The following is a 25747-nucleotide window of genomic DNA, read 5'->3' as shown; positions in this document are numbered from 1 at the left end:
GGGCTTACCCAAATTTTTAAGCAAAGTAGACACATTCTATAATTTTTTCTCTCTGGATGAAAAGAAAAAGAAAAATAAAACCCCCGACGATTTTCCAGAAAGGAAAAAAGTAAATTCAGTGAAAAAAAAAAAAAAAAAAAAAAAGCAACCAGTTCTCCCACCGCTGCTTGATGCAAATTCAGCCGCTTTGGCCGATGCCCCTTTCCCTCAGCACGGCGGCTCTGGCCGCTCCGCTCCCTGTGCAGCGCTGGAAGGAGCCTCCCGCAGCAGCGCCCCGCTCGTCCCCGGCCCTGCCCGGCGCAGGCGGCTCCGCGGCCGCGCTGACCCCGCGGCCTGACTTTCTCCCGGGATTTGGGAGAGAAACCAGGGTGGGTCGACGGTCATGAGCGAGTGGGTGGGAGTTGAATGGGGTAATTGTGATCTTTATCTGCGGGGATTATTCCAGGCGGTGTGGGCTTGGCAGGGCAGCGCGGGGTTTTTTTGGCCGCGGCTGGTTTTACAGACTGATAGGTGCGGCCCCAGGGAAGGAGCAGCAGGACTGGGCTGCGGAAAATTGTTTTACGGTAGCTTCGTCCTTGCAAAACATTCACTTCCCAGCAAAGCCGGTGGAAAAGGAAAAAACAGAGCGATTTTCGTTTGCAGAAGTCTGACGCGGCTAGGACTGCACATGGTCTGAAATGCAAAGCCTGGCATAAAAGTGACATATTTTACTGGAAACTGGGAACTTGCTTCCCTTTTATTGGAAATACATTGGAAGGGAGAAGGATGGTAGGAGCACGGCGCCAGCACAATAACGGAATAGAAGCGTTTTCAGGAGACTTTGGGGATCCTGCGGAGTAGACCGGGGGTCCGATAGCACCTCGACACCGCACCAAAATTTACGGCATCGCTGATAGCGGTGGCTCTGCAGGCAGGGAGCGGGGCTGAGGCTGGGGGAGCCCGACCCCTCCTGCCCCCCAGGCCTCGCTGCTGGGCAAGAGACAGCGCTGGGAAGTAAGCGAGACGCGGAGCTCCGTCCCCGAGCGCTGCCGGGCAGCGGGACCCGCGGGACGGCGGAAAAGCAAACCCGGAGCTGAGCCCGGCAGCCTCGGGGCACCCGCCGCTCTCCCTCGGGACGCGGCATCTCCCGGCCGCTTTCCCCGTCCCGACGGGATCCGCAGCCCGGGGCAGCGGGGGCTCCGCGGCGGGGCCGAGCATCGCCCCGAGGCTGCCGGGACCCCGCGCCCGCCCCCGGAGCCGCCACCGCGTGTGCCCCGGTGCCACCGGGCCCCTCTCCCCGCCAGATACCCCGGCTTGGCCGTGCCTCCCTGGTGAAGACGCCGGCGAAGAAATTGCGCTCTCTGCAAGGCACACATCTGATTGTGATTTGGGGAAAAAAAAAAATAAAAAAATGAAAAGAAGGGAAAGAAAACAAAATAAAAGGAAAAAAAAAAAAAAAAAAAAAAAAAAAAGGCGGCCAACCCCGGCCGCTCGGCGAGGGTTTTTTCCTATAGTCGGAGCTGCAAATATTTTGGAAGACGGGGCCGTGTTTTCCGTGTAAACAAGGCGGCGGCGGCGGCGGGCGGCGGGGCCGGGGCTGCGCTCCGCGGGGCCGGGGGGTCCTGGAGCCGGGAGCGGAGCCCAGTCCGGGGCATCCCAACCCGGGGCCGGGTCCCCACGGGCACACGGCTGAGCACCGGCCCCCTAAACCGCGAGGAGAGGAGCGGCAGCGCGCGGGGATCCCGCTGGGAAGCGGGGCTGGAATATCGGAGGGAACGTTCACGGGGAAGAACTGCCCGAACCTTTAACCCTTGTCCACCTCGGCAGAGGCGAGGGACACTCTGTCTCCGCCCGGGACAGCCAGCACGGCGCGTGTTTCTCGCTCGAGACGGAACGAACCGGCTGCTGCCCGGTTCTCATTTGGCCCTGGGGCTCCTTCAAGTCCCCGCCGCCGCCTCCCAGGGCCGCCCGCACCTCCCGAGGATGCAGGGACGGGAGCTGCAGGCTTTGCCGGGCTTCCCTGCCCTGCTCCCGGCCGCCTTCCCTCTCCGGAAAGGGCCAGAGCCCGTCCCCGTCCCGGTCCCCGTCCCGCCCGGACGCGGCGCCGCTCGGGCTTGGCGGCGGCTCTGAGCCCGTGTCCCGGGGAAGAGAGCGGGACTGCTGGCGAGCTCCGGGATCCCCGGACCGGAGCCGGGCTGCGGGGCCCCCGGCCGGGACGGGAGACCCTGCCCGGCCAGCCAGGGCCCTCCGCGCTCCTGCGGACACGACCGGCGTTTTCCCGGAATCCTGAATGCCCCTTATCCCCTCTCCCGGGCGCCTTGGTTTTTCCTGCCTCGCGTTTCCGAGCTTCCCGTTGCTCTGCCCATCGGAGTCCCCCGCTAACCCCGTCCTGCGCCGCCGGGTGCCTCCAGTCTCCCCGTCCCACGCCCCACGGCTCTCGATATCCCCTCCGGCTCTCGGTATCCCCTGCCCCAAATTCCTGTGCCCTGCCCGGTGGTCCCAGGCTCCCCGTGCCCGCCGTTTTGCACCTGGAGGTCCCTCGGTGTTGTCACCAGCAGGCTCCCGAGTACCTCAGTGTCCCCTGCCTTGAGCTGCCGGGCGCCTCAGCGTCCCATCCCCTGCGCTCCCGAGTGCCTTCACATCCCTGCTCCGCGCTCCGAGGTCCCTCGGTGTCCCGTCCTCATCCCTACGCTCTCCGGTACCTCAGTGTCCTCCTCCTATCCCGTTCTCCGTGTCCCTGCGTGTCCCCGAACGGCTCCCCGTGTCCCTGGTTGTCCCCGCGCTGCTCGGCGTGTCCCTGGATGTCCCCGTGCCTTTCGCTGCCGTCCCCCGGCGGCTCCTTCGCTCTGCCCTCCCTCTACCTCCCCTCCGGGGACCTCCGCGCCCCGTCCCCGTCCTCCTCCCGCCCGTGGCGGAGTGTCCGCGCCCGCGGCCGGGACTCACCCACGCACTCGTTGGCCTCCCGGGCCGTCGCTCGCTGCCAGGGCCGGTCGTAGTGGAAGGGCTTGCAGCGGTCGCACTCGGGGCCGGCCGTGTTGTGCTTGCAGTCGCACACCAAGCTGTCGTCGCGGTCCCGGACGCAGCGCGACGCGTGCCCGTTGCACTTGCAGCGCCCGCCGACCTGCAGGTCGGACACGGCGTAGAAGTAGGAGTCGCGGGCCAGCTCGGAGTCGTCCTCGCTCTCGTCGCCGAAGGTGTGCAGGCGGCTGAAGGTCACCCTGATGTCGGTGGCCGTCACCCAGTCCTGCAGCACGGGCGAGTTGTCGAAGTCGTGGGCGGTGGGGCGGCCGTCCAGGGTGCTGAAGGCGATGAGGCCGCCGGAGAGGGGCCGCACGTCGGTGTGCGAGTCGGTGCACACCGCCTCCTGCTCGTTCTGCTTCGTGATGGCGGCGCGGCTCGGCTTGTTGTACATCTTGCGGCACTGCGTGGAGTAGAACTGGAAAGGCACCCAGGTCTTGCCGTAGTCCATGGACTTGTGGATGGCCATGGACTCGGGGCGCGGCGAGCAGAACTGCAGGCTGACGTAGGTCACCTCGAATTTCTTGCCGAGGGACAGGGTGAGGGTGACGTTGTGGGGATACTGGACGTAGCTGTCGGACTGCCAGCAGGTCAGGTTGTGCGGGTTGTTGAGGTCGGTGAGGAAGGAGGGCGGGTGGGCGCGCTTGGGGTCGGAGGCGTTGCAGAGGTGGCAGGTGCGGACCTGCTCCTCGCCCTTCTCCGTCACCACGCAGTACCGCGACGGCGGCTTCCCGCAGGTGCTGGACACCTTCACCTCCTTCCCGAAGGCCGAGTTGACGAAGTCGGGGATGCAGCGGCGGGGCAGCCCGTGCTCGTCGTAGCAGGGGTCGGGCTGGGCGGTCTGCACGGCGAACATGTTCACGCCGTGGTAGCCGCCGCGCAGGGGCTGCGCCAGCCACGCCGCCGCCAGCAGCAGGGCCAGCGGCGCCTCCGCTCCCCTCCGCGGCATCCTGCGCGACCTCCGCGCGGCGTGGGGACAGCGGGGAGGGGGACACGGGGCAGACCGGGGAGCCGCCGCTCGACCGCGCCGCTCCGCGGGGCACCTCGGCCGGGGACGCGGTGCGGCGGCTCAGGGAGCCCGGAGCATCGCCCGCCCCGCGGCCAGCCCCGCGGAGAAAGGGGAGACCGCGACGGCGGCGGCACCACAAAAGTGGGGCTGGCGGCGGGGCTGGGTCCCGCCTGCCTCCCGCCCCGGCCCTCGCACGGAGAATGACTGGCGGTCCCAGCCCCCGCCGCGTTTGAGGTCATGCTAAAGGAGTGACATCGCGCTCAAGGAACAGAACAACGACATCCACTGGCGGCTCAGCCAGAGACGCGCACAGGCCTCGGGGAGGGCGGGGGGGGGATGGGAGTGGGACGGAGCCCGCCTCGACACGGCGGTGATGGGCCGCCAGCTCCGCCGCGGGGCTCCCGAGCCGCCCCGAGGAGCCGGGCGAGGGCCCTTGTCCTCCCCCCGCGCCCCTGTGCCCCCGACGGGGCTGGGGGAGCCGGGGCCCTGCACCCCGCAGCTGGGGATGCTCCGTGGGCGTGGAGCGGGAAGGGGGGGAAGCGGCCGGGAGGAGCCCCACGCCCACCTGTGGGGACGCCGGGGGGAACAGGACGGGGCCATCTCCCACCTGGTCCCTGCTGGCCTCGCCTGTCCACCGGGCCAGACAGGGACTGGCCCCTCGGCTGGATCGGAAGGGACACCGGCCCGAGTGGGCTCCCGCAGGCCACGGCCCTGGGACAGGAAACCCGGGGAAGTTTAACGGGGGGAAAACACAGCACGGGAACTGCTGGGCCTGGCGACATTCGGCAGGTGGTTTTAGGGGGCTGATCTCGGGGAAGAGGGGCAGTCTCTCTATCACAGCCCCGGGACAGACCGGGCACAGGGGGCTGCTCGCCCCCCACCTCGCTCTGCAGTTTGTCGGCTCTCCCGTTAAGGCGAGGAAGGGGTTAAAGGGCGGCACTTGTCCCGCACCGGGCCGTGGCCCAGCCCCGCTCTCCCCTTCCCACCCACCGGCGGACCCCCGGTGCCGAGGGGCCGCCTCCGACGCACCCACTCGGGCTCCGCTCTTCCCGCTGCGATCCCGGCCGGGGACAGCCCGGGGGGACGGTACCGACGCGCCGGAGAGACGGTCCCGGGCGGGAGCGGAGTTTCCCTGCCTCGGCTCCCGGCCGCCCTGCTCGCCCCCCTTCCCTCCCTCTTTTGATTAAAAGGGCACTTTTATTTTTCCAACGGAGGTGCCCTCTCTCGGAGCGCTGCCCACGCCGTGTCACTCAAGCGGCCGGGCCCTGGCACGGCGGCGCGGTCCCCTCCCCGGAGAGCCTCGGCGGGGCGGCCCGAGGGGACGGGGGCTGCCCGGGCAGCGGCGAGCCCCGGCCGGCCTCCGCCCCCTCCTCTCCGCCCGCCCCTCTCCCCGCTTTGAATTCCTTGCCACCGAGCTGAATAAAAGTGGTTGTTGTAAATTGAATTAGTGCCTGATTAATCTGCTCCCGGGCCTGCTAGCCCAGCGGGGCGTCTTTGGCAATGCAACCGCCTTCCCTGCAGGGCAGCGGGGCTCCGCAGCCTCCCTGCCCCCATCGCTCCCCCCGGACCCCCCCGCCCCCGGCCGCCCCCCCAGCCCCGCCGCTCCCGGGATTTGTTAACTCTTCCCCGGGAAACGGCCCCTCCGTCCCGCTCCCGGCGCCCTCCATCGCCGGGGGAAGAGGAGGAGGAGTGTGCGGATGCTGGTGCGGCCGGCCTGGGGCTGGGGGAGGTCCGGTCCCTCTGGTCCCACCGAGCCCTCCAGGGACTCGGCCGCAGTCCGGGACACTCACGGAGAGTCCCGGCATCCCCCAGCCCCGGGGAAAGTTTTAACCCCACTCCTGAATCGCGGCCCTGTTTTCAGAATTGGGATGGGGATGTGCGCTCCCATCCAGCTCTGGGAGGGCACCTCAAGGAGGGAGCGGGGTAATTTAGACTAAGCTGTCCCGGACCGCGGGGGCCAGGCCGGGACAGGGGCTGCGGGAAGCCCCGGGACATCGCCGGCCGCGCGGGCTCTCCCCAGGGATGGGAACGCCCAGCCCGGAGCCCCAAGTTCGGGCCCACAGACCCCTGCAGGTGCCCGCCATCAGCATCTCCACTCGGCGTTTGTGATTCCCCGCTTTACTCGCCCGAGGCTTTTTCCTTCGGCCACGCGTGCCCGGGACCAGCTGCCGCCGCGGGTTCCCTGTCCGCCCGTGCCCGGACCGTGCCGGGGAGGCGGAGGGACAGGGACAGGGGACGGCTCCTGTGCCGGGAGGGACTCGCGGGGCCCGCTCGGGGCGCAGCAGGTGCCGCTGCCGGGGAAAGATGCGGGTTTGGCTCCGGGTGCTCCGGACGCTCCCGGACCCTCTCTCGCCGGCCCGACCGCGGCCCGGGAATGCCACCAGGGCGTAGGGCAGGGCTGAAATGTCAGCATTTCTTTAGAATCCGTGAGGGTTTCTAAAGGTCGCCTGGCGGCCCCTCAAATCCCGCACGGGCCTTCACAGCCTCACAGCAAAAACTGGGGTGAATGTAAGGAAAGTTGACCCCCGCGGAACTCCCCCGCAAAGCCGAGGTGCTGCCTAATCTCATTAGCAGGGTGTTAATTTAACAGCCTCCCTGCGCTGCCGAGCGCGGGGCTCCGCGCTGCCCGCCGGCGCTCCCGGGGCTGCGGCACTCGCCTCCCTCCTGCCCTTCTTGCTGGGTTTATTCGGTGTTTCACAACCCCTGGGTTTTTAATGGCTCTTGCGGTCATTAACGTGATTTACTGAGGCTTTCTCCTCTAATTACCTCGCCCTCGAGCTATTAAATGCATGTAAGCAGCTCCGCGGGGACCGAGGCGCAGCTCGCCGGGCCCGGGCCCGAGTCTGCCGGGCCCTTCCGGGCAGGGGCCTGGGGCCGTCCCGGGAGGATGGAACGGGGGATGCTCGGGGAACCAGGCCGTGCCCTCCACGGATCGCCCCCCACCTCCAATTTGATTTTCCTGTCGAGAAGCACCAGCCAGCCCCGGCCCTGTCCTGCCTCGGGAGGGGACGGATCCTCGCCGAAGTCAGCCCCGGTGAGGTGCCGAAACATCTCCGGTACCAGCGCCGGGGCCGGAGCCTCGCTGGTACCAGTGCCGGGGCCGGAACACTGCTGGGACCAGCACCGAGCATCTCCGGTACACCGGGAACGGAACACTGCTGGGACCAGCACCGAGCATCTCTGGTATCTGCACCGGGAACGAAGCACGGCTGGGACCACACCGGAGCTTCATCTCCGGTGCCTACACCGGGAACGAAACACCACTGGGACCACACCGGAGCTTCATCTCCGGTCCCCCGGTCCCTGCCCGGGAGCGCGGCCGGCCGCACGGGCGGGCCCAGGGGCTGAGGGCGGCGGGGCGCGGCCGGGGCAGAGCGGAGCGTCCCCGCTCCCCCGCGTTTGGCCCGGGAGAAGCCCCGGGGACGGAGAACCGGGAAGGGCTTGATTTCAGCCGCACCGGGGACAGCGGGAAAGGCGGCCCCGGCGCTCGGAGCCTGTTTTAAAAGTCAAATGGCTTCGGGTGCCGGAGCTCGTCCTCCTCCCCGGGAACAATGCGCTGCTCCTCGCCCACCTCCCCCTGCACCGCTCGGGCTTGGAGAAGGGAGGGGGAAAGCCCGAGCGGCTCTTCTCCTCCTCGGCTCTCGGGGGGCCGTTCCCCGGCGGGACCGGGAGCGGCTGGAAAAGCAGAGAAGACCCGGGTTGAAATAATCAGGAGCGATTTATTCCCCTGGAGTGACAGTTCTTTTGAGCAGTTGCCGAATGGCAGTTTCTGTCTTTCTGAAAGCTTTTCTTCCAGATTCTGTTCAGATTAGGCTGGGGAGATGAATGAGGCCATTATCCAGCCCAGTAGCTATTCTGAAATGCCAAATTAATTACCAAGGGCTAAATCAAGGCGATGGGGGCTGGAGGGGAGAGGGGGGCGGCGGTTTGAGGTGTGAAAATATCTCCGCGATCTTTTAAACACGGGCACGGCGGGCGGCCCGGGCTGCTCGCCTCAAACCCCCCAAACTTCGCTCCGCAGGCGCGGGGGCAGCGGCGGCCGGAGCCGGGCGGAGCGACCGAGGAGAGGCCGCGGGTCCCGCTCCGGTTGCCCTGGCCCGGCTCCGGCACGACCCCGCCGCTGCCGCATCCCTCACCTCCGGCGGGGCCGCCGGGCAGCGCGGGGCTCCGCGCGGGGCTGAACCGGGGCCGCGGCCGCAGCCGAGGCCGCTTGTGCCGCTCACGGGTCCGGCGGCCCCTCCGGCACTCCCCGCCACCTCCCCGCTCCCCGTCACGGGGATTCTCCGGTCCCGCAGCGCAGGGAGGAGCAGCCCCGCTGTCCCCAACCCGTTTGCAGAGATTTATCGGCAGCTGAGCCGCCGCGGAGCGAGCCCGGGGCATTCCCGAATTCCCGCAGCTCCGAAGGGCCTGCTCGGGGGTGCGAAAATGATCAGCGGTCGCTTCTTTGCCATGAGAGAGAGAAGGGGGAGGGCGAGGGATTGTGCAGGGATGCTGATCCATAACTTGGATCGCGTTGCTTGGCTTGGAGGGTCATAGAGACACCGCGGAGAAAGGGGAGAAAGACCGGTTCCAAGGGAATTAGGGAAGAAGGCACGGCCGGCTCTTCCCGGACTGATGTCTCTCTGCCAGCACAGATGACAACATTTGCACATGACATTTAATCCTCCACCCTAAAGCTCTGTGGCTCCCGGCAGGCAGTTATTGTTATTATTGTCGCTCTAATATTTACGCTTTGCTCCCAAACAAGTGTAATTTCCCCGATCGCTTTGTAGCTCCTTGGCCCCTAATCCAGTTTTCTCTTCAGTTCCCGGGAGACCACACCTCTGTCTCCTCTCATTCATAGGAAAAAAAAAAAAAAAAAAAAAAAAGAATGGAAGGAATTTTACATTAAAAAGTAACCGTTTAGGGAACGGCGAGTCAAGCCTGACTCTCAGTGTTGGACAGTTTTGGGGCTGATGCTGAATCCCCTGCCCACGGTCAGTGAGGGACATCCCGCCTCAGCCTGGGCAGCAGCGACAGCAGAGCCAGGCAAGACTTTCCCTCGCACTAGACAGTCCTTGCAAACGAGGAATAAGCACCGAGGAGATTTCCCAGGGGCTGAGAAGTGGGCTGGAGAAGGAATCAAGCCTTTAATGTAAATTGGCCGTGGCTGGCAGAGACCACTGAACACTGGGCTATTCAGCATCTCTGTGAACCTCTAATGATCAACTCGGTTTTCAATTATACACCCACAATTGCCACCAAGTGAGATAAGCCTCCGGAATACTATATTTCCTCTTGCAAAATGTTTTCTTTAGGGCAGGCAGGCTGGGAAGCTCAGTGAGTAATATTTGATTTATTTGCAGCAGAGCTGCGCGTCACCCAGCAGCCAGGAGAGCTCCCGGCTGGCCCGAGCAGGAGCCAGACTCGCCCAGAGCGGCTCAGGCACTCCCGGGAGCTCGCAGGTGGATTCAGCCGCTGCAGCACTGCGGGTCCCAGATATTCCCAGGAAAACAGGGGCGCTCCTGGGTGGCAACGCTGTCAAGCCCTTTGATTTATTTGTGTGCTTCCCTACAGAAACAACGGCTCAGTTTGCATGGGTGCAGATGGAGCACGACACAAACCAGGCAGCTTAGGCTGGGAAACGCTGCCAGGGGCTCATCCAGGGAAAAAAGGGTCCAGGAACAGAAGAGACCCTCCAGACCCCAGCTCCTCCTGTGCCCCAAACAGCACTACCCTACATCTGGAAGCTCTTTCCAAGTCCAAATTTCTTTTCTGAGCATTACAGGGATGGGAGAAGAGGCACTTGGTGACCTCACAACAATGTCCTGAGCTCCAGGGGAAGGAAATACCCGACTGGGGAGCTCAGCCAGTGGCAATGCCCCGGCACGGCTGGAGAAACGTCCCTGCACTGAACTGATGGAGGCCTGGAGGAGCCCCTGCACCGATGGAGGGAATATCCCTGCGTGTTTCTGTAGCCCCGATTTCAGGGATCTGCAGGACCCTGCTGCCAGGCTGAGGCGTGGGAGATGTGGGGTGAAGGAAACAGGTTTGGAGGAGGCAGATTTCTGCATAAATTTTTGCTGGGGATCTGTGTGGAGAGGAGGGGATGGGGACATTCAGTTTATTCAGTGAAATGTTTAATTCAGAGAGACTTCACTTGAGGTTTTGGTGCCACTCTGCAGATCTTATTTTTGATTATCAAAGCACCCACCTGGATCTCAGGGGAGCCGAAGCAACTCCACCCGTTGCACAGGGCTTCCTGCTCCACTCTTTAGGACTTTTCCCTTGATATGCATATTTGTGGGTCTGCCTGACAGAGGGGTACCAGAGCAATTCACAAATCCCCACCACCAAGACCCAAGAGACCACCCAGCCCAGGTGCCATGAAGGCGTTTGGGGACTCTGAGCATCCCTGTCCCAAAGCGCCCAGCTCTGACCCCACACCTTGCCCACGAGTTTGATGTCCCCACTCCGGCTGCCCCTTCACTCCCCCTGGCACTGCCGGACAGCAGCTCGGGAGTGCTGGGCACCGTGAGCTGCTCCTCTGGGGGAAAACCAGCCTTGATTGAGAGCCATCCACACCTGGGCCCTGCCGGGGGCGGGTAACAGCGAACGAAGCCTTTCCCTCCCGATCCGAGCCCGGTGCTACTCAGAGAAAATCCATCCTTTCACCCAGGGCCTTGAGCTGCTCCAGCCAAGTGTGAGCAGCAGCTCCAGCGCGGGGGTTGTGGTGCTGAGGGAATGCAGCTGGAGAGGGCCAGAGGTCCCGGGCAAAGGGAGATCAGCAGGACAGGGCACCCCAGCGGTGCCAAGGGCAGGGACAGTGCGGTGAGCAGTGCGCCGCGGCCCTTTAAAATAGCAACTAATCCCTTAAAATAATTAAAGGAGCAGAGACTGTTCCTCACCTACATTTCAGAATTGTTTCTGGGCACAGTGAACACTACTGGTGTCACTCCATGTAGGAGTTTTTTGGCTCTGGCATAAGAAACTGGCCCGTGCAGAGATTTTCTGTCTCAAACACAGTTTTATACGGGACCTGTGGAAGGTCGTGGAGCTGAGACCCTGATCTTAGCGGGAATGTTCCTCCCCTGTGAAAAGGAATTCGATCTCCTTAAGCTGGTGTAAGGTAAAGGTGGAACCTGGGCTGGGCTTCCAGGGGAGAGGGAGGGAGTGTGGCAGAGGCTGGGGCCAGGGCAGGCAGGGCTGGGTGGATTTCAGCTACCTAAGGAGCAGGATTATTGAAACACGGATCTCTAGAGCCTCTGGACTGCCAGCTCTCGGTACCTCCCTTTGCCAGATAATTAACTCTTCTCCAGCATTCCCTCTGCAGTGACAAGCGGGCTGGTGGGACCCGACTGCAGCTGGGGCAGTCCCGGGGCAGGCTCTGTGTCAACATTGCAGATGAAGGGGGCGTTTTGCTGCTTTCTTTGTTTAGAAGTAATAAAAAGAAATGTATTCCATAAAGCATCCCGTTTCCTGAGGGAAGGAGTGGGGGATTTGTAGGGCTTGAGCCAGCAGAGCTGGGGCAGGGCAAAGGGGTCATGCACAGCCCCATGCCGGCTTTGGGTTTGCATCTTCCTTAAGGGAAGTGTCCTCTGGCCATCAGACAGGGCACGGCGAGTGCTGGGGCCTTCCTGGCAGCCCAAAATCAGGGGTGCTGGGAGCGAGCCCTGGCCCAGCCCTGAGCAGAGCCCTGCCATCTTTCCAGGACCTTCCCCAGGGCGCTCCGCAGCGTTCGGGCTCCTTTTGGCAGCCATCCTAACCTAATTATAATTAAGAATGTATTAGGCGGGGATGAAGTGGCCCTCGAGTGGCTCTAACCCTCTAAAGGAGGGCTTGGGGAGAGGCGGCGGGAGCGGCTCCGGCCGGGGCTTTGGGGATGGGGGCACGGGAACCTTCCCGTGCCCCCTCTCGGGACACAGAGCCCTCATCCCGCCCCGTGCCAGGGCTGCCTTCGTGCAGTGCCGGGCTGAGCTCCGCGGCTTTACCTCGGCGCTGGGTCCGTCCTTCCAGCCGTCACCAGTGCCATTAACCGGCGTGGTGCCCGTGCCAGGCCGGGGGGCACGGGTGGATCTGAGCCAGCAGAGCCCAAAAACCCCGGCACGGCCCTCCCTGCGCACCATCCCCTGCGTGCTTGGGGGGGTCCGAACCGTCCCGACCCAGCCGGGACCCCCGGCGGGCCCCGGCCCGGCCCCGCGGCTGCTGGCGGGGCTGGAGCAGCCGGGCAGCGCTTGTTTGCCAGCCGAATTCCTCGCTGCTGCTCGGCGGCACCGTCGCCTGCCTGGAAGGCGATCCCGGCGTGCCCGAGCCCCGCAGTGCCCGAGGAGAGCGCATGGGAGGCACGAAGGGGCGGGGATGGCGGCGGTGGTGGGAGAAGGCGGATGGACCGCTCCGGGCCAGCCTCAGTTTCCCCGGACATTGAGCAGGGAGTGATGCTCGCACCCTTGGTAAAGCGCTTCGCCGTCCGCGGCAGGAAAGGCAGCTCCGAACTTCAGCCAGGGGTGGCTGCGGGTCTCACTCAGGACCACCTGTGCCCACCTGGGCACCTCCCCGTGTCCTGCCCGCCCTGCTGCCCCCAAAGGAGGGTTGGGGACGGGCTGCTCCAGCCCGGCTCTGTCCTGCTTCCATCCTCTTTTGCTTGGCTTGGGTGAGATCTTTGTCCCACTTTTCCCACTTGAACCCTGTCCACAAAGCCCATTTTCTCCCCATGACTGGTGTGGACACAGCACTGGGGTGCCTGCAGAGGACGCCGAGTTTGTCACCAGGGTAAGGAGCAGGGCAAATGTCCCTTTCCCAGCCCAGCTTGTCCCAGGGTGCACCTGCAGTGGATTTGCACGGGGTGATCACTCAAAGCAAGCCGGGGAAAAAGGAAATTGGCGGAAAGAACCGATCCATAGGAGCTCACCCTGAGGCCCTGCTGCCATCTGCTGGGGTCGCAGCGCCGAGCCCAGCATGGGGACTGGGGATGGGCCGTGTCCGGAGGGAGGGACCCCTCAGGGGGCTGGAAGGGGACGGGATCCCCGTCCTTGTTTTTCTGACCTGGCCCTCTCCTGCTGCAGCCTCATTTGGGAGCAAAACCTCCCGAGAGGTTCCCGGGACCAGGCGGAGCGCAGGCAGCCCCGGGAAGGGGCAGAGCGCTGGGAAGAGCCCCAGGCTGTTCCCAGACAGGAACAGCCCCAGGTGTCCCAGCTGAGGATCTTGGCTGTCCCTTGCTCCTCTGGGATGTCCCTTGCTGAAGTATTTCAGCCCCTGCACTTGGGAAGGCAGAGCGCAGCTCCCGAGGGGTGCAGGACTCTTGTTTCTACTCAGATTTTCAGATTTACACCCGATTTACACCTTGGCCATTATAAAATGTGCACCCAGAAGTGGAGGGGCAGTGGCAGTGAGGGGGTGGGACAGGGCTGGGCGGTGCTGCCTCGGTGCCCCCGTGGCTGTGCTGGGTGGCAGGGCTGTGCCCTGGGGAAGGAGAACAAACTGCAGCTGCTCTGGCCTCACAGCCCCGGAGTGCTGCCACCTCCACCTCTGGCTGTGTGGCTGCCCAGGGACGTGTCCAGCTGTCCCCAGGCCTGGGGGGTAGCCCAGCTCCAGGGATTGCCCAGATTTATTCCTTCTTGCCCAGATTTATTCAGTGCCGTCAGGAGCTGGAGCGAGTCCTGGTGCGGGCACAGCTGAGCTGGCAGTGCCCAGAGCGAGCTCCCAAAGCCCGGTTCGATTGCTGAGGAGCTCACCAGGAGCTGTGCTGCTTTGGGAAGTGAAAGTGCTGCCGGCTCTGGAGACTCCGAGGTGGCTGAGACAGAGGGCTGAGGGTCACCAGAGCCACAGATAGCACGGGACCCGCGGAATTTCAGCACCCTCACATCGCCCCTGCTCCGGGCTGAGCCAGGGGGGCTGCCAGAGGCAGAGCACTCCCTGGCAAGTGTTTTCCAGGGCGTCATTGCCCAGCTGGGTGCACAGGGCCGGCTCAGCTGCCCCCCTGGGGGATGCTGAACCCGCTCCATCCGTGCAGTTCTCCGGCAGGACACAGGGTGGAAACCTCAGCCCACGGGAAAGCCGCTCCCAGCCCGGCTCTTCCCAGCGCTCTGCCCCTTCCCGGGGCTGCCTGCGCTCCGCCTGGTCCCGGACAGGGATCCGGACAGGGATCCGGACGTGCTGTCAGGGCAGGGAGCTCTGAACAGTGAGGAGAGGGCTCCAGCGTCCGCTGAGCGCCGCCCGGAGCCGGGGCTGAGCCAAGGGCTGGGAATGCCGGCAGCCCCAGATGAGGGCAGATCAGACTCATCTGCCGAAAGTGGGACAGCTCTGGAGCCCTCCCAGCCCTGAACTGGCCAGAAAACCTCCGACACCCCAACAGATTGGGTCATGTAAAGTTATATTGTCTCCTCCTCCATGGGAGGTGGAAGGGGAAGGTCTGGTGTCAGATCTGCCCGCAGCGAGGGCTCTGCCCCAGTTTCATTTCTCAAGGGCTGCAGAAGAGTCTGTCAGGATCCTCTGAATGCGCACTGAGAAATGAAAAACACAAGTTGTGGGGAAAACCAGAGACAAGAAGGTTCCCTTTTCAGTGACGCTGCTTCCCCTTCCCTCCGAGGGACGGGCGGTGGGGGAGGCTGCAGAGCTGCTCTGCCGGGGCTGGGACGCCCCATTCCTGTGGGAACTCAGGGAGAGGCAAGCAACGAGCTCACCTGGAGCCTGTGCAGCCCCAGCAGCACACAACAGCCTCGGGGGCTGTGTAAGGACAGGGTCAGCCATCCCAAAGCTGCTGGAAACCCTTGCTCTGGGCACCAGCGGCAGCACCCCAGGGAGATGTGCTGGCTGCAGTCTGCAGAGCTTGGTCTGAGTGCAGAGCTGGTGACTTCATGGTGTTTTTGGGGGGCTGAAATGCTCGATTCCCAGTGTGGGGCTGGGTTGGAGTTGCTGTTTCAGGGAGTGTGTCTGGGTGTGGAGCGAGAATGGGAATGGGAACGAGACTGTGATGAACTGAACTTCAGTGTAAGGTGAAATTCGGTGTCCAAGGCCAGTTTGGGTGGCACTTGGAGCACCTTGTCCAGTTAAAGGTGTCCCTTCACCTGCCGGTGGTTTGGGACAAGATCACCTTTAATGTCCTTTCCAACCCAACCCATTCTCTGACTCTGGGGTCAAAGACAACTTCAGAGAACCCAGAGGTCTAAATGAGCTCATCAGAGCACAGCCTCAGCTTCCTCCTCCTGCTGGGGCTGGTCAGCAGCTCCTGGGGCAGAAACTGGGACGTGCCGGAGCTGCCGGTGCTCCATGGCCTGCTCTGGCTGGAGCTCCAACATTTTGGCATCATCGTGGGTGTCACCACTGCCACACTCAGTGCTACCTCCCCTCGTGGGTGGGAGACACTGGGGATGCCATTCCTGCTCTCTGTGTGACCCCAAAAGCCACCTGGGATCACTTCCCGCTGCCTGCTGTCACCCTGGTGTGGCACAGGCATCCCCGGGATCCCCTGAACTCAGACCAGCCAGCCACAAGGAGGAACAGAGCTCCCTGCTCCAGGGAGCTCCCAGGAACACGCTGGTGTTCGACATCGCTTGGAGGTGGCCCTGCTCCAGAGCCCTTTTCCCGAGCTGGCTGTGTCAGCCTGGTGGCCCCACGCGCTGTTTGTCACCGCTGCAGCCCTGGCACGGCCCCTCCCTGCCCTCCCCCGCTTCCTTCCGCCGCCGCGAGCCCCCCCAGCCCATGTTTGGTAACTTCCTCGGCCGCCCCGGGCCCCCAGGAGCAAAACAAGGAGCTCCAGTGCCTGGGGTGGGGAGGGAAGGGGCAGGAGGGGACGCACGGCAGCCCCAGCAGCCAGAGGAGTTTGGCCTCTGCAGCTTTGGCCCTTCACTCACCTCCCAGTTCCTCCAGTTCAGGGATCTGCCTGAGAAGCTGGGTCTGAAATGAGGAGGTGGGAATGGGCAGGAGGGGTGGCACAGGTCAGATTGGCATCCCAGGCTGGCATCCAGTGAGGAGCTCCGGCCGAGAGGAGCTGTGACACAAAGCTCTGCCTGAGCACTCGGCTGTTTCCCAGGTCAGCGCCTTGGGGCCGGTGGCACCACGACATCGCCACCTGACCTTCCCTGTCCCGCTATTTTTGCTGCCTCAGGATTTCTTCTGAACTGCTGGTGGCTGCTCAGCTGGCCGAGGCCGAGCCCATGTCCCTCCACGGGGGTTTCACCTGGCGCAGGTGACCCGGGGCTCTCGTCCCACGTGCTTTGCACAGCGGGCGTTTGTCTCCGTGGGCCACCAATGAAAGGGGATTTCGGCTCTGACTGGCTTTGCTTTTTTTAAAATTCACTGGAATTTCACTGCCGAACCCACAGCTATTTTGGCCCCCGAGCAGGTTTCGACTCTCGGAGCAGCAGTGGCAGCGGTCACTCTCTTTGACAAACCAGAATCCGCAGAGGAACCCGCCCAGATTCCTGCCCTCGGCGCCGGCCGGGCGGGATCCGGCCACGAGCGCCGAGCGCAGCGGGGGCAGGGGACAGGTGTGGGGCCAGGAACCAGGCTGGGATGGGCCTGGAGCAGCCACGAGGGCAGCAGGAAAAGGCCATTCCCAGGTGCCACCAGAGCAGCACGTCCCCAGCCTGCTGTCACCAGCCTGGCACTGGCACGCAGGGGCTGAGGGTCTGCCCTGCAAAGGTGAGGCACAGGGCAGTGCAGGGAGGGGAGGAAAACTTCACACACAGGAGGGAGGAACGGAGAGAGGGAGGGAGAAATGGAGAGGTGGATGGGTGGAGGGATGGATGGATGATGGATGGATGAAGGATGGAGGGATGGATGATGGATGGATGGATGGATGGATGGATGGATGGATGGATGGATGGATGGATGGAGGGATGGATGGATGGATGATGGATGAAGGATGGATGATGGATGGATGGATGGATGGATGGATGGATGGATGGATGGATGATGGATGGATGAAGGATGGATGAAGGATGGAGGGATGGATGATGGATGGATGGATGAAGGATGGATGAAGGATGGAGGGAGGGATGGATGGATGGATGGATGGATGGATGGATGGATGGATGGATGGATGGATGGATGGATGATGGATGGATGGATGATGGATGGATGATGGATGGATGGATGGATGGATGGATGGATGGATGATGGATGGATGGATGGATGGATGGATGATGGATGGATGAAGGATGGATGAAGGATGGAGGGATGGATGATGGATGGAGGGATGGATGATGGATGGATGGATGAAGGATGGATGAAGGATGGAGGGAGGGATGGATGGATGGATGGATGGATGGATGGATGGATGGATGGATGGGAAGAAGGAGAGATTGATGGAGGGAAGGGCAGATGGATGAATAGCAGGATGGCGGATGAACGCACGGATGGATGAGGGGCAGAATGGCAGGAGCAAGGGATAGAAGGAGGGGTGGGTGAATGGAAGAGTGAAGGGTGGAAGGGAAAGTGGTGGTGGTGCCACGACAGATGGGTCCATGGATGGATGGACGAGGGGATCCATGGATGATTGGCTGGGTGCTGGCAGCGAGGCAGGAACAGAGGGATGGCTGGATGGAGGGAGAGAGGGAAGGACGGAGGGCTGGGTGGGCGGAGGAAGCAGGGGGCGGGGTGCAGGTGCCGGGGCACGGCCGGGGCGGGGCGGGCCGCGCACATGTGCGGGGCGGACCCGCCGCCAGCCCCGCCCGCCCCGGTGCCGCCGGTGCCGCCCGGCGCGGAGCGGAGCCCGGCGAGAGCCCGGCGGGGCCGGCCGAGGATGGGCACGGAGCCCCGGCGGCAGCCGCCCCGCAGGTGGGAGAGCCGGGGGAACCGGGACCGGGACGGGGGGACCGTGCACGCACCGAGCCCGGGGTGTCCCTGTGACCGCGACGGGGGGGACAGGGCACGCACCGAGCCCGGGGTGACTGAGACGGGTGGCTCCGTACACCCGTGCACGTGGAGGAAGAGCTCCCTCGTGTTCGCGGGGTGTCCGTGAAAGCCGTGGGTTGGGGCGTTGGTGCACTGGGCACCGCCGTGCCCGGAGGGGGCAGTGCCGTTTGCGGGGCTCGCTGTAAATGGGGTAACAGGAGCGGGACAGAAACCGGTGGCATGCGGGGGTCGCGTGTAGCTGGGGGCTTCCTCTTAAACCCCCCAGCGGGGTGTCACTGCCCGGGGTGGGGGCTTCTCTTGCACCCTTGGAAGGGGCTCCCCGCCCCGCGTCTCCCTTGGGTGCCCTTGCAGCCCGTGGCCGGCCGTGCCCGGCCAGGAGGAGCCGGTGTCACCCCGCGGGTGGGGACGGCCCGCCTGTTGTGACTCATTTCGGGACTCTGTGTTTGTTTTCCTCCGCGTGGCCCCACGGAGCTGCTGCTCGGGGCCAGGTGCGGGGCCCTGCCCGCCCCAGGGGACCACCGTGCCGTGGCGGGGTCCCCGGGAAATGCCGGGGGCTCTCCGGTCCCCGCCCGGAGTTTTGGCAGGGCCGCTGGCAGTGACTCACCCCGGCCGCTGCAAGAGGAGCCCTTCCCTGAAGGGACCCAAAGGTCACAAGTCGCCTGTCGCTCCCTCGGCCGGGTCTGCGCAGCCCGAGGGGCTGAGGTGCAGCCCCAGGGAAGGCTCTGCTTTGGCAACAGGATGTGGGTTGGGATGTGACAAGCTCAGCAGCGTCACCCCTCCAGCACCGGGAGCTGGAGCCGCGCCAGCCCCGAGCTGTGCCCGCGCTGTCTCTTGCAGCAGCCCGCGCTGGTTGTTGTGCCCGCCGAGGAGCATCTTCCATCGGGTGCTCCTGTGGCCTCCCAGTGCCACCCTGCGTGCCCGGCCCGGCCTTCCCCGCAGGATATCGAGCTGCTTTGGAGGTGTGAGCCCGGAGGGACAAAAAGGCTCTGCTGATTCAAATCACTAACGAAAGCGGGAGAAAAGAGCTTTCAGCCCTTTGTTTTCGTGTTTGTGACAGCCTGGCTGCTGTCACCGGCGCCGTTAGCTTTGCTGAGGGCTGGTTTCGGGCACTGCTGCTCCCGGGGCAGCGAAACTGCTCAGGCAGCTGCAGGCTGGTGCTGCTGCTGCTGCTCGCCCCGATGCTGAACAGCTGCAATTTGTTTTGTTTTCCCATTTAGGTCAATTTTCTAAATCTCGGTCCGCTGCAAACTCCAGGGATTATGCAGGATGTCAAGGCTTTACTTTTCCTGGCTGTCAGAAAGGTCTGTTGCTTTGGTGTTTGGTTTTTTTTTTTCTCTTGTTCAAAGCACAAACTCGGATGGGGTTGTGAAGTGTTTCCGAAACCTGGTCGCAAAGTGGTTTGGAGCTCTGGGTGCTGCTCAGATTAGAGCTCCAGGACAGCAAGGTGAGAAGATAAGGAGCCAGAGCCCGGCTGTGGTGGTGGCCGTGGTTCTGGCCCTCGGGCTGTGTGAGGCCGGAGGGCTCGGGCGATGCTTTCCGAAGGAAGCAGCTGGGCAGAGCCAGGTGTGCTGCGGCGGGAGATGGGATGTGAGCTCAGTGCTCTGCCTTCCCTGGCCCTGTGTGGCCACCCCTGTCCTGCTCCCGCAGTTCTGCAGCCTGCTCAGGGCAGAGGAAAGGGCACGAGACACGCTGGAGGTGCTTCTTCAGAGGGAGAAAGTGGAGTTTTGCTGTGCCTTGGTTGGGTGAGGGGCAGCCCCACACCTCTGGGCTGCAGGACGCTGTCGCTGGCTTCTCCCTCCTCCCCTTGGCGATCAGGGCATCCAGCTGGGACAGAAACCAACCAAAAGTGGCCCCGAGTGCCTTCTTGCTGAATGTGAAAATGAAGATGTGGGTTTTGTACTGAGAAAGAAGAACTGAGAGCAGTGGGAAGTGCTGGCAGAGAGGAGCAGTGGCTGCTCCAGCAGGATGAGCTGCTCTGGCAGGGCGAGCTGCCCGTGCTGCAGCAGCCCCGGGGCTGAGGGATGCCAGCATCGGTGCTCTGCCTCTGCTGGGGACCAGGAGCAGCCCAGCGAGGCATGGGGACCCTGCCATGCTGCAGCTCACCCTGGAGTAGTTTCAACTTCTCTTTCCTGGCTGCCCAGTTTTGCATTATTATTCTGCAAGGGGAAAATTGTGCCTGAGGGTGTCAGGGGAAAGTGCTCAGGTGAGTGCCCCAGGTGCCTTTGAGCAGTGAGAGGCTCCTTTTGTGTCTGAGCTCCGCTCCCAGCAGCGGTTTGAACTTCCAGGCGAGAGGATGGGGAGGGAGGATGAGGTTTATATGGAAACTCTGCCCCCAACTCCCTGGGCATTGCACTGCTGCCTGGCAGGTCTGCCCGCATTGCAGCTCTGTGCTTTGCTGCTTCGGGCTGGAAATGTCACTGCCCACGGGAGCTGTGGGTGCAATCCCGGCTCTGCAGCTGCAGCTCTTTCCCTCCTCTCTCCTTTGCTCCACTTCCCTCGGAGGCTCAGGACTCCCCATCCTTGTCCCGTCTCTCGTGCCCGGTGTGAGGACAGGGCCCCACCCATCCAAAGGCATCACCGGCGGCTCCAGGCGACATCTGCGACCCACCCAGGGCTGCGCCCCCCGGGGTTGGGTCGGGGCTCTTTGGGGATGCGGTCCAGGGATATTCCCGAGGACCCGGAGAGCATCTCCCCGTGCCGCAGCCCGGAGGGGCGGACAGGACCTGTCCCCGGTCCCTGCTGGCACCGAGCCCGTCCGCGGCCTCCTGGGGGGGAGCCCGGGGAGCGGCCGCAGCTCCCGAGCGCCTTTCCCAGCACGGAGACCAAACCCCGCCGTCCCCGTCCTTCTGATCCGTCTTTGGCCGCCAATTAGCACGACGTGAGAACTCGTCTCCCTGCTGACGCGCCCGTGTGACTCCTCAGAAGCTTTAATTGCGGTGTTTTCGGCGGCCGGGTGCAATGAAATGGTAATTGTTGTGATTGTGCGCCGGGCGGGAACTGAGAGATGCAGCTCTTTGGCGGAGCCTAATTAGGAAATAGGGACACTGTTGGGAATGGCTCTGCGATGTGATTTTCCTAATGAAAGCCGCTGAATAGGCAGCCTTGTAATGAAGAACAGCCTCGCAAGGGCACTGCCAATTGCTCTTCTCTAGTGTTAATTTTGTATTTCCTCCCCATTGTTTCTAACACCCTCTTGGAAAAGCTTGAAGATAAAATGCTTTATTTCCTTGCGCCTCGTATCCTGTTTGGCAAGCGGCGATTGGAGCATGTGCATCTGGAATACATGAGAGGCCAGGCAGGAGCTCCTTCAGACTTCTTCATCTCTGATTTCAAGCTCTGCCACTGGAAAAAAAAAAAAAATAAAAATAAAGCAACTTCAGGCTGCTGCTGATGGGCTCCCGGAGGCTGGCGCAGCGGGAAGGCCCGGCCGGGATGGCAGATGTGCGGCTGGACGGGAGCTGGGGCCGGGCAGCCGCAGCAGAGCCATGCTCCGGGAGCTTGGGGGGGTTTGAGCCCGGGGCTGGGCTGGTTTCACTTCGGCTGTGTTGAACCTGCAGCGCCTGAGAGCTCGCCCAGATTCAGTCTCTGGCTTGCTAAAGCCGAGCCTGGAGGCCGGACCTGCCGGGGCAGCTGCGGCTCAGCGCTCCCACCTGGGCTGCTCCTTCCCGGAACGGGGCTGGAACCCTCGGGGTGCCCCGGGGCTGCCTCCCCACCTGTGCCCGCCGGGGCAAAGCACGGCGCGTGGTTTCAGCGGCAGATGTGAGCGTGGTTTCAGCGGCAGATGTGAGCGTGAGCCGCTGGCCGAGTGAGAAGGGGAATGGGAAAGCGCTCCCCGGCTGCGTGGGGCGCTGCCGCGGCGCTGTGACAACCCTCGGTGACAATTGTCAGTGACTCCGGGTGCCGCAGGGCCTCTGTTTGCATTTGTAAGCGAGATGGGACTGGGCCTTGGCTTCCCCTCAAATGCTGTTTCATTGCTCGAAATCCCCACAGTGCTTGGGCTGGGAGCAGCTTGGGTGCTCCAAAAACGCTGCTGGCGCTTGTTTTGGGGCGGGTTGAAGCCGAAGCGAGCAGAGCTGGCAGGAGCAGCCCAAGTGAGGGGGTGCCAGGGGATGCAGGACACGGGCACCGTCCCCGGTCACGGCGCTCGTGGCTGCTGTGTCTGAGCAGGAAGGGCTCGGCTCAGCCCGATCTTGTGACTGCCCTGTGCAGCTGCCGGGGGAGGGAATTTGCCGTGATCGTGCCCTGTGCTGGAGGGTTTCTGTGGCCGCCCCCGGTGTTCTCGCTCCCGCGTTTGCCGGTTCCAGGGCTGTGTGGACGGGGCACGGCTGCTGCGTGCACGCTTTGGGAAAGGTGCTGTTGCTCTGGGCCTGCAGAAGTGTTTTTCATCCCTTCCACAAAAGCCTATTCTTTGTTGTCTCAAATTAGGATGAAACGCTTCCCCTTTCAGCTGCGTCCCCCATCGCTCTGTGTCTATTTAAGCCCTCAGCCCAGAGGCTTCTCGGCAAACAAGCTCCCATCCTTTCAGGTGGCATTTCCCTTTTCTCATTGTTTCTGGCCGTCTGTGCATGTGAAACTCCGCCAATGTTTCTTCATTCTCGGTGTCTTTGTGTTGATAAAGCTCCTAAACGGGTACACGCGGGTGTGCAGCTGCCTGGGGGAGTCACAGCATCTCTCAGGTGTGGGGGCTTTGCAGTGGGAATGAGGGAATTCCAGCCTGGGAGAGATCCCTGCTGCTCCTCATCCAGCTGTGGGGATCCTGCCTGAGGCCTCCCTGGATCAATTAACTGAGTTGCAATCAAAGCCAGCAAGGTTAATGTTCCCCGGGGGCTGCTCATTAACTGGGAATTGTCCCCAGGCTGATCTGGTCTCCATGCCAGGGGGGCTGTTCCCTTCGGGAACTCCGGGCTGTGGAGGAATGGTTGCAAACCCACTTTTATGGCCCAGAGCCTGGGAACTCCATGGCCCTGAGCTGCCAGATCCCGGTGCTGGGTTTAGAAGTGATGGGGGATGTTGAGCATTAAATGCTGTCCCACCTGCTCCAGGTGAGAGTTAAACAATTTTCCACCTGCTCCAGGTGAGAGTTAAACAATTTTCCACCTGCTCCAGGTGAGAGTTAAGTGCTGTCCCACCTGCTCCAGGTGAGAGTTAAACAATTTTCCACCTGCTCCAGGTGAGAGTTAAGTGCTGTCCCACCTGCTCCAGGTGGGCTCCAAGCAGGGCATCGCCATGAGGGAGGTGCTTTAGGCTGAAGGGGGCAGCCTTTGGAAGTGGGGTGTTCACAGTCACTGTGAGCTCAGCTCCAGGAGCAAGGCTGGGATGGAGGAACCCTTTTTCTGCCCCTTTTGGGAGAAAAGCCCCTGTGCCAGGAAGCTCCAGCCCGTCCTGGGAGGACCTGGGGGCTGGAAGCTCCTGTGCTGAACTCCCTGCTCCTGTGGTGGGTGCCAGGGGGGATTTGGGAGCTTGCTCTGAGGTCAGGGCTGTGCCAGCCTGGCTGGGTTGCTCTTGGTGTCGCTTGTGGCTGTGGCAGCACCTTCAGACCCAGGTCTGAGCTGGGGAGAGGGGACGGAGAGTCATGGGCGGGTTCTTCACGTGGAGAAGGGGGCCCCTCTTGCCTTGTGTTCTCCATGGATTTTTGGGCTGCAGGGCTGTAGCTGTGGCTGTACAAGGCCAGCCCAAAGGATGGTCCAGCTCAGGGCCCTGCCCTCGGGCACGGACAGCCCAGGGGCTCGGAGCTGGCTCACTGTGGTGGGACTGCCCCGACGTCCCCAGTGCCAGCACCTTCCCTTTGTGCTGCTGTCCCCCTTCACCTCTGCAGGTCTGGGACACCTGGGACACGGGAATGGCCTCCAGGGCCGAGCCTGCAGCTTCCCAGAGGAGAACAGGGGCTTTGGGAAGGGCTCAGGCTCTGGGCTCCTCGTCCTCCCTCACAAGGAGCTGTGGATGCTGCCGTGGCTCTTTGAGGGCGCTCAGGGGGTGAATCCCGCTGGGCTTGGCCGCAGGGGGATGGGTGCCCCCTCTCCTCGGGCTGTCCCCCCTTTGGAGACAGGATTCCTTCCCCTGGCTGCGATGGGGACGCTGTGGCTGTACGGCTCCAGGCGGGGCTCACGCCCTCCTGTCAGATTTGTGAGTTCCAGCCCCGCTTGCCCTTGGCCTCAGGGTGATGGGGACAGCAACGTCCCTGCCATCCTCTGTCCTTTGTGGTGCTGCAGCCAGCGGTGCTGGGAGCAATCTGAAGGGTTTGGGCAACCAAGCCAGGGACTGAAAAGGCTCCTGGGTTCCCAGCAGGGCCTCCACAATGGCAGGAAGCAACTTCTAAAGCTTCCTTTGGATACACAGGGCCTTGGGGAAAGATTTACTTGCTTGTTTATGCTGGAAGTTAATCTGTTTAGTGGGTTTGGCATTAGAGCTCACAAAAAGCCCTCAGAAATGGTCACGCTGCTTGTTTGTAGGGTTTGTCTCTCACTTACTTTGTTTCACAGCTGGAGGAGTTAAGCAGAGACAGAGCCAATTGAAATCTCACGTGAAAACTTGTTTTTCCAAATAGCCAGAAGGAATTAGGATCAGCTGACCCCTCCTGCATCATGAGGGAGCTGCAAGGGGAAGGCAGTGGGGCAGGGATTGGGGTCCCCTCTGGGAGGCACCCCTGTGCCACCTGGGATGGGTCCTGACCCCGTTCAGGCTGGGAGATGTTTGTTCTATAGAAAAAAACCCACCCGACCAAGCCTGCTCCCCTCCCCTGAGCCAGGGCAGCAGAGTAAGGAGCCACAGGACATTTGGGGGGGACAGGAGTCCTGGGAAGGGCTGGGAGAGGCACAGGCAGGGCTGGGTCAGGGGGGCACAGAAAGGTGAGGAGCAGCTCTCCTGGTATGGCAGTGCTGGTGCTTCCCTCGTGTCCTGAACGTGGCACTGCCACCCACGCGTGACCCTGCACAGGGAAAAGGGATTTTCCCAGGGACCACAGCCAGAAAAGGCCCTTGCAGGGGCGGCTGCTGCAGGGAACGTGGGACACGGGGCTGTACTGGGCACCCTCCTGATCCCAACGCTTCCTTGGAGCTGCCAGGGGCTCGCGGGAGGAGCTCAGCACCTGCTCTGTGTGGCCGTGGAGCCAGTGCCAGGTGTCCCACAGGCTTTTGGGAGGGTCTCCTGCTGAGCCTGCAAACAGCCGGGGTTTTACCACCCCTGCCCCAGGAGAGTGGCCACAGGCCCCTCCAGCAGGGATGTGCCCCTGTGTCCTGTCCCTGGCAGTGTCAGGAGGAGTCACTGGCCACTGCTGTGCCCTCCGGGTCCTTCTCAGCAGGAACAGCTCGGGCTGCTGCTGCACCTTGGCAAACACTTTTTTTTCCCCCTCTCTAAATGATGCACTTGCTGAATTTTTGGATTTTCCCCATGTCTCTCCTGTGACGCACAGGAACTCCTGTGCTGAACTTCCACCTTGCCTAGAGAGGAGCCCTGGGGCTTCCATCCCACCCTGCTGGTGACACCCAGCTCCTGTCAGGCTGTGACCACACCACGGCCATCCCCAGCCTCAATCCCCCTGGGATTTCACCTGGAGCCAGGAACTGCCGCTGGTGTTGGGTGAAACTTCAACCTCCACTGTGGTGACAATGACTGGTAGAAGCTAAAATTAACTCTTGCATCATGTGGCCAGGGGTTTTCAGAATTGCTGCCAGGAACAAGAGCATTTCCTCTCTGAAAACCGAGCTATAAAACTGGGCAGCTCTTACTCACATCAGATCCGTGTCATTTCTGTTGGCCTTGGGGTTTTTGAGGAGGAAAACAGAGGCTGCTCTTACCCTGGCCAAACTCCCAGAGCCCAGTGGGTGGGCAGGGGTGGGGTGGGGTTGGTGATGTCCTGGGTGGCCTCTGCCCCCCCATCCCAGGCTGGCTGTTGGAGGCAATGACTCCCGT

The 25747-nt window shown here is 62.8% G+C and overlaps 2 protein-coding genes across 2 annotated transcripts in view; one reads left to right on the top strand and one right to left on the bottom strand.

The window, feature by feature from the left end:
• Nucleotides 1-4096, bottom strand: part of NTN1 (netrin 1) — an 82100-nt gene extending 78004 nt beyond the window's left edge. The window contains exon 1 of the mRNA XM_053960500.1: nucleotides 2923-4096. Within this exon, the coding sequence (XP_053816475.1) occupies nucleotides 2923-3946 (1024 nt within the window). The 5' untranslated portion in view covers nucleotides 3947-4096. The remainder of the gene's footprint in view (nucleotides 1-2922) is intronic.
• A 13584-nt stretch (nucleotides 4097-17680) lies between these two features.
• The window catches only part of PIK3R5 (phosphoinositide-3-kinase regulatory subunit 5), a 41012-nt gene continuing 32945 nt past the window's right edge, over nucleotides 17681-25747 (top strand). The window contains exon 1 of the mRNA XM_053960697.1: nucleotides 17681-17761. The gene's annotated coding sequence lies outside the window, so the exon portion shown is untranslated. The remainder of the gene's footprint in view (nucleotides 17762-25747) is intronic.

The sequence above is a fragment of the Vidua chalybeata genome, chromosome 19 (genome assembly GCF_026979565.1).
Source record: "Vidua chalybeata isolate OUT-0048 chromosome 19, bVidCha1 merged haplotype, whole genome shotgun sequence".
Lineage (NCBI taxonomy): Eukaryota > Metazoa > Chordata > Aves > Passeriformes > Viduidae > Vidua > Vidua chalybeata.
Note: the sequence above shows the minus strand (reverse complement) of the source record. Positions and strands in the feature narration are given on the sequence as shown.